The sequence below is a fragment of the Tachyglossus aculeatus genome, chromosome 11 (assembly GCF_015852505.1).
Source record: "Tachyglossus aculeatus isolate mTacAcu1 chromosome 11, mTacAcu1.pri, whole genome shotgun sequence".
Classification (NCBI taxonomy): domain Eukaryota; kingdom Metazoa; phylum Chordata; class Mammalia; order Monotremata; family Tachyglossidae; genus Tachyglossus; species Tachyglossus aculeatus.
The window spans coordinates 21677364-21690344 of record NC_052076.1 but is presented as its reverse complement, the minus strand read 5'-3'; the positions used below and the strand labels follow the sequence as shown (position 1 = coordinate 21690344).

The 12981-nt window shown below is 54.5% G+C and overlaps 1 protein-coding gene across 8 annotated transcripts in view; it reads right to left on the bottom strand.

The window, feature by feature from the left end:
• MAPT (microtubule associated protein tau) overlaps positions 1 to 12981 on the bottom strand; it is an 83456-nt gene continuing 70475 nt past the window's right edge. For all 8 annotated transcript variants that reach the window (XM_038754508.1, XM_038754509.1, XM_038754510.1 and 5 more), the window contains 3 exons: positions 5508 to 5589; positions 3032 to 3144; positions 1 to 298 (listed from right to left, as the gene is read on the bottom strand). In XM_038754508.1, the coding sequence (XP_038610436.1) occupies positions 83 to 298; positions 3032 to 3144; positions 5508 to 5589 (411 nt within the window). In that variant the 3' untranslated portion in view covers positions 1 to 82. The remainder of the gene's footprint in view (positions 299 to 3031; positions 3145 to 5507; positions 5590 to 12981) is intronic.

The window sequence follows — 12981 nt, the reverse complement described above, 5'->3', positions numbered from 1 at the left end:
CAGGGTTAGTTCTTTAATTTCTCTCTTCTCTCTCTCTCCCTCTCTCTCTCTCCATGATCGGACCGCTGGCCACAAAGCGAGATCACAAACCCTGCTTGGCTAGGGACGCGGAGACCTCATCGGCCAGCGTGGCCAGCTGCGGCGAGTCCACCAGGTTGACGCTGCCGGTCGACGAGACGTTGCTCAGGCGCTGCGGGGAGGAGTCCCCGGACACGGTGGGAGACTTGTAGATGATCTCCGCTCCGTGGTCCGTCTTGGCTTTGGCGTTTTCGCGGAAGGTCAGTTTGTGAGACTCGATCTGGAGGGACGGAGTGGGGAGAGGGGAGAAGGGGTAAGGTAGGGTAGGGGGTCTGGTCCTCTCCACTCCTCTGGCTCTGGGCAAGGCCCTTAGTGGGGGCTAACTCTGAGGAGGGATGGGAATAGGCCCGGGTGTGCATGTGCACGTGGGTGTGTGGTGTGCTTGTGGGTGTGCGCATGCATACACAGGCTCTGAGGCAGAGAGAAAGCTGCAGCATGAAAGGGAAACGCAAATAAGTGGGAAATCCCTGGGCCTCGGATTCTGGTGACCACAGCTGGCATCTGTGGAAGAGCCCCAAAGGATATGGTTTCAACAGGCCTAAGCTGCCCAGGGTGGGACCACCAGGAAGAGGCTGGCAGGTCATCATCATCATCATCATCAATCGTATTTATTGAGTGCTTACTGTGTGCAGAGCACTGTACTAAGCGCTTCGGAAGTACAAATTGGCAACATATAGAGACAGTCCCTACCCAACAGTGGGCTCACAGTCTAAAAGGGGGAGACAGAGGTGCTACAGAGTGCCTTGCACCGTCTCCCTCTTGCTGTCTGCCCCATCCCCCATGTCCTCTCCAGAGGGCTCAGCAGGCTTGGCCCCTAGACCCAGACGGGAACACAAAAAATACCTGCTGCCCAAATCTCTGCACCAGAGAAAACCTGCCTGCCCCCTCAAACCTTCCCTGAGCTAGAGGAGCAGTGCGGCCCAGTGGAAAGACCCTGGGCCTGGGAGTCGGAAGGATCTGGGTTCTAATTCTGGCTCCACCACATGGGGCTGTGTGACCTTGGGCAAGTCACAGCTTCTCCTGGCCTCAGTTCCCTCATCTGTAAAAGGGGGATTAAGACTGCGAGTTCCAGGCAGGACATAGAGTTGGCCCAACCTGACATACTTGTATGTAATTCAGTGCTTGGTATAGTGTGTGGCATATAGTAAGTGCTAAACAAATGCCAAAAAAAGGGCTGTCCCCATGCCACCATGGATGCCAGAATCCCATATATGCTACAAATGCATGTACACCCCATTGCCCATAGTACTCAAGGGGTCCAGCTGCCCAGGGCCGTTGAGAGGTGGACACCCTGACTGCCCCTCCAGCCCCCAAGGGCTCTTAAAAAGCAGGATGGCATGGTCGATAGAGTCTAGGCATGAGAGTCAGAAGGTCGTGGGTTCTAATCCTGGCTCCGCCACTTGTCTGCTGTGTGACCTTGGGTAAGTCACTTCACTTCTCTGGGCCTCAGTTACCTCATCTGTCAAACGGGGATTGAGACTGAGCCCCATGTGGTACAGGGACTGTGCCCAACCCACTGCTTGTACCCACCCGAGTGCTTAGTACAGTGCCTGGCACGTAGTAAGCACTTAACAAATACCATTATTATTATTATTATTAATAAAGACACTGAGGCAGAGAGGAGGAAAAGCAAGGGTAAGCCCTATCTGGGCCCAGACAGATGATTCTTGGGATCCTCTGGGACCTAGCCCCAAGGTCCAGGATCCCCAGAGGGTGGTGGGGTGGTGGAAAGGGTGTTTGTTTTGGGGGGAGAGGCAGGCAGGCAGGCAGGCAGGCAGGCTCCGGGTTCGGCCCAGCAGGCGGGGCCACCGCCAAACCCCACAGTGACCGGAGGGGGATACCATTGCCTCCTTCTGTGCAGTAAACTGAGTCTCGCCCTCGACTCTCTCGCATGCTGCTTCTGCCCAGCACAGGTAAGTTTTGACTTGTAGCAGATTGCCTTCTATTCGCTAGCCACCACCCAAGCTAGGAGTGGAATGGGTATGCCTCTGCTTGACTCTCCCTCCCATAGTCAAGACTGGAAACTCTCCAGGTACGACCCTGAGAGGATTGCCAGCCCACTCCCACCCCTCAAAGGTCAGAAAGTCATTCCCTGGGACTCGGAAGTTAAGGGTAGCCTAAAACGACAGGCCTCTCCCAACTCTGTCAGACCCTGGTTTCTCTAGTTCTGCCAAGGATTTCTCTAAGTTCCAATAGCCTGCTTTCTCCAAACTTCTTGGCTTATGTTGCCAACTTGTACTTCCCAAGCGCTTAGTACAGTGCTCTGCACACAGTAAGCGCTCAATAAATACGATTGAATGAATGATGGGGACGGGGATGGGACGGGGGACCCGCAGCTCCCCGAGGGATTGCATCACAGTACTTCGTTCTCGCCTGTCCCGCCATCGACCCCCGGCCCACGTCATCCCCCGGGCCTGGAATGCCCTTCCTCTGCCCATCCGCCAAGCTAGCTCTCTTCCTCCCTTTAAGGCCCTACTGAGAGCTCACCTCCTCCAGGAGGCCTTCCCAGACTGAGCCCCTTCCTTCCTCTCCCCCTCATCCCCCTCTCCATCCCCCCATCTTACCTCCTTCCCTTCCCCACAGCACCTGTATATATGTATATATGCTTGTACATATTTATTACTCTATTTATTTATTTTATTTTACTTGTGCATATCTATTCTATTTATTTTATTTTGTTAGTTTGGTTTTGTTCTCTGTCTCCCCCTTTTAGACTGTGAGCCCACTGTTGGGTAGGGACTGTCTCTATATGTTGCCAACTGGTACTTCCCAAGCGCTTAGTACAGTGCTCTGGACACAGTAAGCGCTCAATAACTACGATTGATGATGATGATGATGATGATGATTGACAGGGCGCTGCAGGCCAATGGCCATCTGCGCGACAAGGCCGCCCTCTAGTGTCCAGGCGCGGGGAGTGCAGCCCGGCCCTCCCCTCCCCTCCCCTCCCCGTTACCTTTTTGTTTCCTCCGCCAGGGATGTGGGTGATGTTGTCCAGGGACCCAATCTTCGACTGAACCTTCTCCTTAAAGTCCAGCTTCTCAGACTTCACTTCCACCTGGCCCCCACCTGGAGCAGTAAACACAGAGCCGTTTGTCATTCTTCCCGGGTGCCCGCCCCCACTGCCACGTCACCATTTTCACCTCACCTAGGAACCTGGGTACCTTCCCGCTCCCCCTGCACCTATGCACGGTTCTTCATCCTCAGTTGCTTCCTCCTACCTGAAGTTTGTTTTAATGTCTGTCTCCCCTTCCAGATTGCAATAATAATAATAACAATAATAATAATAATGATGGCATTTATTTAGCGCTTACTATGTGTAAAGCACTGTTCTAAGCGCTGGGAGGCTACAAGGTGATCAGGTTGTCCCACGGGGGGCTCACAATCTTAATCCCCATTTTCCAGATGAGGGAACTGAGGCCCGGAGAAGTGACGTGACTTGACCAAAGTCACCCAGCTGACAAGTGGCGGAGCCGGGATTTGAACCCATGACCTCTGACTCCAAAGTCCGTACACTTTCCACTGAGCCACGCTGCTTCTCTAATACAATAATAATTGTATTATTTGTTAAGCACTTACTGTGTGCCAGGCACTCTACTAAGCGCTGGGGTGGAAACAAGCAAATCTTCAGTGCAAGGGTCATGTCAACTAATTCTACCGTACTCTAGTACAATAACCTGCACAGAATAAGCACTCAATAAGTACAATGGATTGCACCACGATGCTGACAGAGTTCGTGCAAGAAGTATGCAGTTCCCCGTGTGGCCCCTATGTAGGATTTTGAGTTCAGAAGCCCAACAATCTCTTGATTTGCCAGGGGGGACTTGTGGGGACAAGAGGGTGGGGATCTGCGCTCCTTTATGGGGGCTGGGAGAGATTGGACTGGGAGGCCTCCAGGATTAAAGAAATCCCAGGGATGAGAGGGGGAAATCTGCTCTGCTTCCTCTGGTTTCCTCTACCCAGTCCCCCAGTACTACTTCAGTTGAGATACTTCTCAAAGGCGGTCAGAGCGTGTTGGCGAAGCAGATGAACCCTGGGGACTTGGGATGTCTTGAGGCAGTCTGGAATTCAAGGAACCCTTGCAGATTGTCCCAGCCTGCTGCCTTGTTTCATGTGAAAGCAGAGTCCCCAGAATAAATAACCCTGTAAAACTGTGTCACACAAACCCGAGGGGCTGGAACTTGCCGTTTTGATCATGACTTTTGATCGGGTGAGACACACACTGTGTCCTACCTGCCTAGGCTGTTATCTACCCCAGAGCTTATTTAGTACAGCACTCAGCACATAGCAAGCACTTAACAAATATCTTTATTATCGAGAGGCAGAGTAGCCTAGTGAAAAGAGCACAAGTCTGGCACTCAGTCAGAGGACCTCGGTTCTAATTCTGGCTCCACCATATGCCTTTTGAGTGACCTTGGGCAAGGCACTTAACTTCTCTGTGCCTCAGTTCCCTCATCTGCAAAACAGGGATTCAATGCCTCTTCTTCCTCCTATTTAGACTCGGAATCCCATGTGGGGCCTAATGATCTTTTATCTATCCCAGCGCTTCGTACAGTGCTTGGCACACTGTAAGTGCTTAATAAAAACCAGAGTTATTATTATCTGGGGCCAGACTGCCTGAGCCCTCACCATCCTGAATAGGGGGGTGAGGGTGTGTTGGTCCACTTGGGTTTCCAGGCCCAGGGGGGCTCGGGGCCCCAGTGGTCAAGCCCTGGGATGGGGACCGGGGGGGTGACTGGAGTTGGGGCAGTTCAGAGGTGTTTATGTGACCCACCCAAGGAAAGACTGACTTTGAAGCAACATGAGTGGCCCTTTGTGCTGAGCTCTGCAGCTTCAGAGAGGGCTGTTCTTTGGTGGGGGGATTCAAGAAGTCTTAGGATATGAGAAGGGAAAAGAGCCCGAGGCCAGAAGTCAGGAGAACCAGGTTCCAGTCCCGGTCCTGCCACTGACCTGCTGTGTGACCTCAAACAAATCCCTTAACCTCTCCGACCATCAGTTTCCTCATCTGTAAAATGGAAAGTCACGCTCTCTCTCTCTCTCTCTCTCTCTCTCACACACACACACACACACACTGTAAGCCCCACATTGGACAGGGACTGTCCTGATTATCTTGTATCCACACCATTGTTTAGCACATTGCTTTGGCACCTAGTAAGTGATTTGTAAATAACCATCCTTCTCATCAACAGTATTGTTGTTATTCCTGCTGTAGGGCTTCCTAGCCAACAAGCAGGTCAACCCTACAGACCCTCCTGGCCTGCAGTGCCACCATAGCCACCACCACCTAGCCCTTCTGGGTAAACCAGCCCCCCATGGCTGCTGTTGGGCAGCGCTAAGTCTCGACTAGGTCCCCCTCAAATGCCCTGTCTCTCCCCAGGCACCGCTATTCACCCCCTCACTCCACACCGGCCCACCACAGCCCACCCTCGTACCTGGTTTGTGATGAATGTTGCCCAAGGAGCCGCATTTGGAAGTCACACGGCTCAAGTCGACTGGCTTGTACACGATTTGAACCTGCAAACAGGGGGACGGGGGTGGAAAAGAGAAAGGGAGAGGGGGAGGGAAGGAGGGGAAGCAGGCAGTCAGTTCTGCAGCAGCACTGGGCTCCCACTCAGACCCTAAGAAGAATCTGGCAGCCGGCAGTTTGGGGTTGGCCGAGCTGAGTGGGAGCCATGGCCACTTGAGGAAGCTGGGCCATGGAGGGGATGGGGAGGGGTACACTTGGAAACCTTAAAGAAAAATGGAGCGTTGTTGCCTTCCCCTCAACTCCAGCAATTTCTCATCCAAAGTAAAGACAAACCGCAAAGAAATATAATAATCAAGTGTCCCCTGGGGACCACATTTAAGGGCCTGCCCACAAACATGGAAAGGAGAGAGGCACTTTCAAAGATCTCTTGGTGAGGTGAAATTGGGGCTCTACGCTGGAAGCACGATTCCTTCTGGCTGTGGAAGATGCAACATAGAAGTCTCCCCATGCCAGGTAACGAGGAGCCAGGAGTTTCAGCAGAGCTGGCCACCTGGGGCGGAGGAGCCCTGTGGATGTGGCCAGCTGACTTCCTGAGAGAGAATACAGTACTGAAGACCCAGACAACAGTCACAGAAGCTTAGTCAGCCCAGGCACGAAGCAGGAGGGCAGCCGATCCAAAGCTGGGCAGCCCCTGTACCGCCCCCACCACCTACTATGCACAGCAGGGCAGAACAGAGGGTGGGGAGGATGGAAACTGCCCTTGTTGCTCTGGGAAACTCACGTTCCAGAACCAACTCTCATAGCTGAATACCAAGCCCCTGCCATGAGGTAAGTGTTCGCCTAGAGTGTCCTCAGGATAGCCCCACAGGGCAGCTGGTCGCTGACCACTTCCTTCTTCAGGACCGGGGTCCCCCAGTCCACCTGCTGATGGACTCTTGGGAAGCCAGTCAGCTGAGCTGGCCCACTGGTCAGTCCAATCGTAGCCAATGTCCATTCCGAGTGGTCCTCGTGCCTGGAATGGGCTCCCTGACCTCCGGCCCCTGTGAGGCCCAGGCCCCCGGACTCCAGCCTGCCATGAGACCCCAGACCAGCACCCAGGAGAGGGATAGAGGCACCCAGACCTTGGTCCAGAGATGGCTTTTCAGCCTTCCCCTCCCCTCCTTTCCCCACCTCCTTCTCACTGGGGTCATCTGACCTGAAAATCCAAATCACAGCTGAAACCCAACAGGTGGACTCTCTTCAAGCCCCTCAGGCCACTGGCTGAATCCCCCCAACAGTTGATATAGGCCTCTGGATGGCCCCACGGGACAGTCAGTCAATCATACTTATTGAGTGCTTATTCTGTACAGAGCACTGTACTAAGCGCTTGGAAGAGTACAATATAGCAATAGACAGTCCCTGCCTACAACGAACTCACGGTCTGGGGGGTGGGGGAAGACATTAATATAAATAAAGAAATTACAGATATGTACATAATTACTGTGCGGCTGAAAGAGGGGATGAATAAAGGGAGCAAGTCAGGGCGACGGAGAAGAGAGTGGGACAGGGTGGCAGTCCCCAAGGCCGCTGGCCAAGTCCTGCCCAACAGCCGATCTGGGCCTCTGGACAGGCCCTCAGTACAAGACAGTGTCTCCACAGCTGTTGAGCTGACCAAGTCTCACCCGACAGCCACTCTAGGCCTCTGGATAGGTCCATGGTTCAGGACAGCAGCCTCTACGGCCACTGTCCGAACACTGCCCCATTCTCGGAGAACTGAACCAAGGGAGGGATAAGCTCTTCAACAGTTTGGATTTCCCAACTCGAGGGTAGGCCAGCCTGGTGTCGGTCCCAGCTAGGATACAAATGTTGGCATTAGATCAGGTGCTCTATCGTGCCCTTTCCTGTCCCCAACATCTTTGTCCGACTGTGACCGTGTCCTCCAGGCCACCAGACCTCCCAGCTCCAAAGTGCCCAGCACCTCCGGCCAAGGCGTCGGCTCCCAGCATCCAGGGGTGGAGAAGCAGAGCAGTGCCGACTGGCCAGCTGGGACTTACTGCAGGGCCTTGGGAGCCTGCCATATTCTCTTGTGTACAGATGGCCATCAGAGGGTCAAATGGGGAAAGGCCACTATAGAAACTATAACACGTTTGAGACGACCAGGGGTGGGAGTGAGAGAGGCTGCCCTGTGAAGATAATCTCATCCACTGGGCCAGACTAAAGTTCGCTATTCTCTTGGGCCGGGGATCCTGCCTGAGCTTTAGCTGCACTCTGTAGCTCGGAAGCACGGTTGGACCCAGGGCAACCGGGTGACCCCAGCTACGGCACCCCCCAGGGCACCCTTTCAGCTCCGAGGTCTCCCAAGACGTGGCCTCTGTCCATCCACCTGTCCGTCCATCCACCCATCCATCTATCCCACCGCCCAACCAGAAGGCCCGAGCACCCATCGCTCCTTGATCCCATCGAAGCGCCCAGAAGACTGGGGTCCAGGAGAGTCCAACAGGCAGCCACACTGATGACCAGGCATTGGTCAGAACATGCACGCAACAGCAGCCTCGGGTTCAGCTCGTTTCTCACTGGCGGCAATCGAGATTTGGGGCAAGAGTTGGAATTTGCACATCCCAGGCATGAGGGGGAGCAAGCCAAAGATAAAACAGACGAACCCTGCCATTCCTGTCTGAAGGGTGGCTAAACATTTCGTGGTTGAGAGCTGGCAGCCGGACCGCAGCCCTGGAGGCCAGACCGGAGTCCTAGAAGCTGGACCGGAACTGGCAGTCAGAAGTTCCTGCAAAGAACCCAGGGACCCAGTGCAGAGAGGTCTTTTCTCAGCCACTCCCGGCATCCACTGTAAAGGGACTTCACAGTTGCTGCTGTGTCACGTCTCCCTTGGACCCTGCCTGCTTTACCCATCAAACAGCAGGCTGCTTGATCTCTCCGCACCACGAAATGGCCGATCAAGAGTACTGCCTATACAGGAGAGAGCCCAACAGGCCCACAGGCAGGGCTGTGTGGGAGGGCCAATCTACAGTGGGAGGCAGCATGGCCTAATAGAGAACACGCAAGGCTGGGAGTTGGGCGACCGGCTTCTAGTCCTGGCTCTGCCACCATAGCCTCAACCTGTTCACTTAATCTCTCTGGGCTTTGGTTTTCTCACCTGTAAAATGGGAATAAAGTACATCTCCCTCCATTTAATCAATCAATCAATTGTATTTATTGAGTGCTTACTGTGTGCAGAGCACTGTACTAAGCGCTTGGGAAGTACAACTTTTAACTTTAAGACTGGGAGCCCTGAGTGGGAAAGGGACTGTGTCCAATCTGACTGTCATGTACCACCTCTGTGGTTAGCCCAGTGCATGGCACATAGGAAAAGCCTCCTAAATGCCATCAATACAGTGATTGTTAGTACAGTGCTCTACACACAGTAAGCACTCAATAAATACGATTGATTGAATGAATGAATGAATGAAAGAGTGCTCAAGGGCCAGAGATGGTGTCGAATTCCCACCGGTGTTCTCCGCCCCAGTGTTTAGTATGGTGCTCTGCACTCAGTGAGCACTTACTAAATACTATGACTACTCTGACCAGCAGCAGCAGCAGCAGCAGCAGCAAAAGAAGAAGCACTAGCAACAGCAGCAGCAGCAGCTTTTGCCCACTGCCCAAAGCACCAAAGCACCAAAGCAGCCAACACAGCAACCAACTGCTTCCTTCCATAGCCTGGCTAAGCAATCCGCGGTTGGCGCATGCAGAGGAAGGCCGTGCCCCTAAGTGGGGCCCAGCCTCCATCAAGATTACCCCTTGAATTCTCACCCAAAGCATGGTCTGAAATGGATTCTTTCCCCTCAGCACTTGGGTCCGGACTCCCTGAGCACTTTGATACTTACCCCACTCCACCACTAGCACTTTATATCCATTTCTATTTTACATGGCCACTTTCCCTACCTGTAATTTATTTTAGTGTCTGGCTTCCCTGTAGGACTGTAAGCTCCTTGCGGGCAGAGATGGAGTCTACTAACTCTACTGTGCTCTTCCCTGTGCTTGGTACAGTGTTCTGTACACAGCAGACTGTAAGCTGTACACTGTAGGTTCATAATAGGCAGAGAATGCATCTGCTAACTCTGTTGTACTGTTCCAAGTGCTTAGTACAGTACCCTGCAATCAATCAATTGTGTTTATTGAGCACTTACTGTGTGCAGAGCACTGTACTAAGCACTTGGGAGAGCACAATATAACAATATAACTCGGCACACAGTAAGTGCTTGGTAAATACCACTGATTGATTGATCGCTCTTCCATGTGCTGAATACAGTGCTCTGCACACAGTAGACTGTAAGCACCTTGAGGGCAGGGATGGTGTCTACTAACTCTATTGAGCTCTTCCATGCATTTGGTACAGTGCTCTGCACACAGTAGATTTTTCAGCTCTTTGAGGGCAGGGGTCGTGTCTACTAACTGCTGTACAGTGCTCCGCACACAGTAAATGCTTAATCAATGCCACTGATGGATCAATTCTCTTCAGTGAATATTTTGTGGGTGCCCTCTGGTGACCCCTCGGAAACCTGGCTGTGTGTGGACCCCTATGGGGCGTTCCAGGTGACCACGAATTCAGCCTGCCTGCCTTCCTGCCTGAGTTGCTGGCCTTGCTGTCCTGGGAGTCTGCCATGCTGTGCCCTGCTACCCTGCCCCCCCTACCCCCTGCCACACTACTTGGCCCAAACAGCATTCCGGTGCGCTGACCGTGTGAAGGTACTCACACTGCCTCCTCCTGGGACGTGTTTGATATTATCCTTTGAGCCACACTTGGACTGGACGTTGCTAAGATCCAGCTTCTTATTAATAATCTGCACCTTTGATAGCCAGAAAAGAGGGTGTGTTACCAACCACACACAGGTGACCCCTGCCCTACTCACCCGGGGTGGGTGGAGGATGGGGTCTGGGATCAGTGGCCGCCTCCGGGCGGCCTGAAGACCCAGGAAGAGCCTGGCAGGAGGGCCCCACGGAGGCACCAGAAGGGGAGACGTGAGCGAGACAGACCCTCAACTGAGCCGAAGCTGCAGCCCATCCCTTGGACCTGGCAGCTGAGTGGAGACAGCATGGGCTGTCCAACTGCCGGTGTTTGGGGAGCACTCCGAAAGGGTGGTCCGGCCTTGCTCAGCATGAGCCAGGGGGCCTGGAGGCTACCCCGGGGCCGGGGGGGCCCCTGCACGCTTCGGGCTGGCCACGGTGACCCGAGCGTCTCTCCAGGGTGGGATCACAAACCCCAAGACCCCCTGACTTTTCACAGAGGAACCAGACGAAGCCTCCCTCCCTCCCCACTCTGGGCCTTCCTTCGGCTTCATCACCTAAAGTGGCTCCTCGGCCTTGGGCCAGCCTAGGTCTGACCTCTCCTGGCAGGAGGAGCCCAAGGGGTTAGTCGGCCCTCAGACCCGCAGGGACATGTGGTGGATCGATGGATGTAGTTCGCCTCAGGATAAAACTAACAAAATCACCACTAATGCTCCCTATAAAACTATTTCCCGAGCCCAGGGTCAAGGCCTGGCCGGTTCACAAGCTGCCTCCACGTCGTGGAATCCCTGCCAGTCTCAGTGGGCAGAACTGCAGGCTGCTGGGCACAGATGTGGTGGGGCGGAAGGCACGGCGGCAGACGGCGCTGGCTGTGGCGGGCACTGACAGTAAGGAGGAGGTGACTCCTGGGGGCCGTTTAGCTAGGCAGGGCCAGAGAGGGTGGGTGCAGGTCCATTTCTAGGGGTTACTGCTGGGGGGCGGAGGGGGGGGAACGTGTCGGGGAGGAGTCAGAGCCAGAGGTCAGAATGGTCATGGACAAGGAGTGGCATGGGTCTGGGGCAGGTGGGAAGCCCGGCAGTGCAGATGGAAGGTTCTGGGCCCCACAGCAGGGCCTGCAGCTGAACCATAGGGAAGCCCATCGCCTGGCCTGAGCCAATGGCATCCACACCGGCCTCATGCCCAAATCTCGCCAACAGGTTGGGGAAGACCCTGAGAGTCAAGCCTGGATATGAGGGAGCCCTGGGGGCTCCTTACCCGGAGTTAGGCCCTAACTCAGGCCCAGACCTAGGAGGAGGGAGAGCAGCAGGACAGAGAAGGTCTTCTGCCTTTCTTAGAATGGGGTGTATTTCTTGAGGGCTGGTCTCTGCCTCAGAAGAGACATTCAGGTCCCCCAACTTTGGGTCTTCAGAGTCTATCTAGACAAAACTCTTCCAGAGGCTGTCCAGGTCTGTCTGAGGGATCAGGAGATGGAGGTCAGGGCAGGGAGAGGTGGGGGCCAAGGTGGCGGGGGGGGGGGGGGGGGGGGGGGGGCACGGCAGGGCGGGTCAGGGTAGGGGGCACTGGGACACAACGGCAGGGAATGGGGAGGTGAGGTTAGGAGAGTAGCAGGGAGGGGTCCGGGGAGGAGGGACTTAGCACAGCCACCACCATGTTGGGACTGCAGAGAGTCTGTCTGAAGAAAAAGCAACACAGACAAGGCCAGACACCAAGTTAACCCCCACCTTCCCGTCCGGAGCCCTCACCCTACTGAGCCCCGGAGAAGACAAAGGATGCCGGGTTTACTAATAATCACAATGATTCTGTTCAACGCTCACTCTATACCAAGTACTGCGCAGCATCCTGGGGTATGTCCAAGATGATTGGATCGGACACAGTCTGATCTGACTGCTGAGGAGACAAGATGATGTGAGGTAGCCATGGCAACCCAGGCGCCTACCAAGGCTTTTTCTTTGCTGCTCATGCCTAGTCAGTATGTTCCAGGTCCCACCAGCTCTGGTTGGAGGAGGAGGAAGGAGAAGGAGGAAGAGGAGGAGGAGAGGCAGAAGGAGAAGGAGGGGCAGGAGCAGAAAGACCCGGTGGGGTAGGTAAAGCCTCCCCCGGCAGCCTCCCGCTCCTTGCCTGCCTCTCACCAGAGAAGTCGGCCTTGGATCCCAAAGCAGCTGACATCCCCTGGCCCAGCTCTGGCCGGTGGGCTTTCCCCTTGACTAGATGTCTGGCTGGTTGGCATGTTTTGTTGGTCTGGGCATGAAACCCAATCGAGACCGAACAGGCAGAAAGCTACGTGCTGGATCCCTGGGTTTTCAGGGATGGTAAAATCTTCTGGAAAAGGCATCTCAGCTTCTGGGTCCTTATGCTCAGGGTCACTCAGGATCATCGTTGCCCCCCGAACCCCCAGCCTTTCACTGGCTGCTGCCCACAGAGCCTGAGGTCTCTGAAGGCCAGGTAGCAGGGATGGGGGTAGGGGGGTGATGGCCAAAACCTGAAGCAGCGTGGCCAAATGGATAGAGCACAGGCCTGGGAGTCAGAAAGACCTGGGTTCTAAGCTCCACTCTGCCATTTATCTGCTGTGTGATCTTGGACAAGTCATTTAACTTCTCTGTGCCTCTGTTATCCCATCTTTAAAATGGGGAGTAAGACTGTGAGACTGTGAGCCTCATGGGAACATGGACTGTGCCCAACCT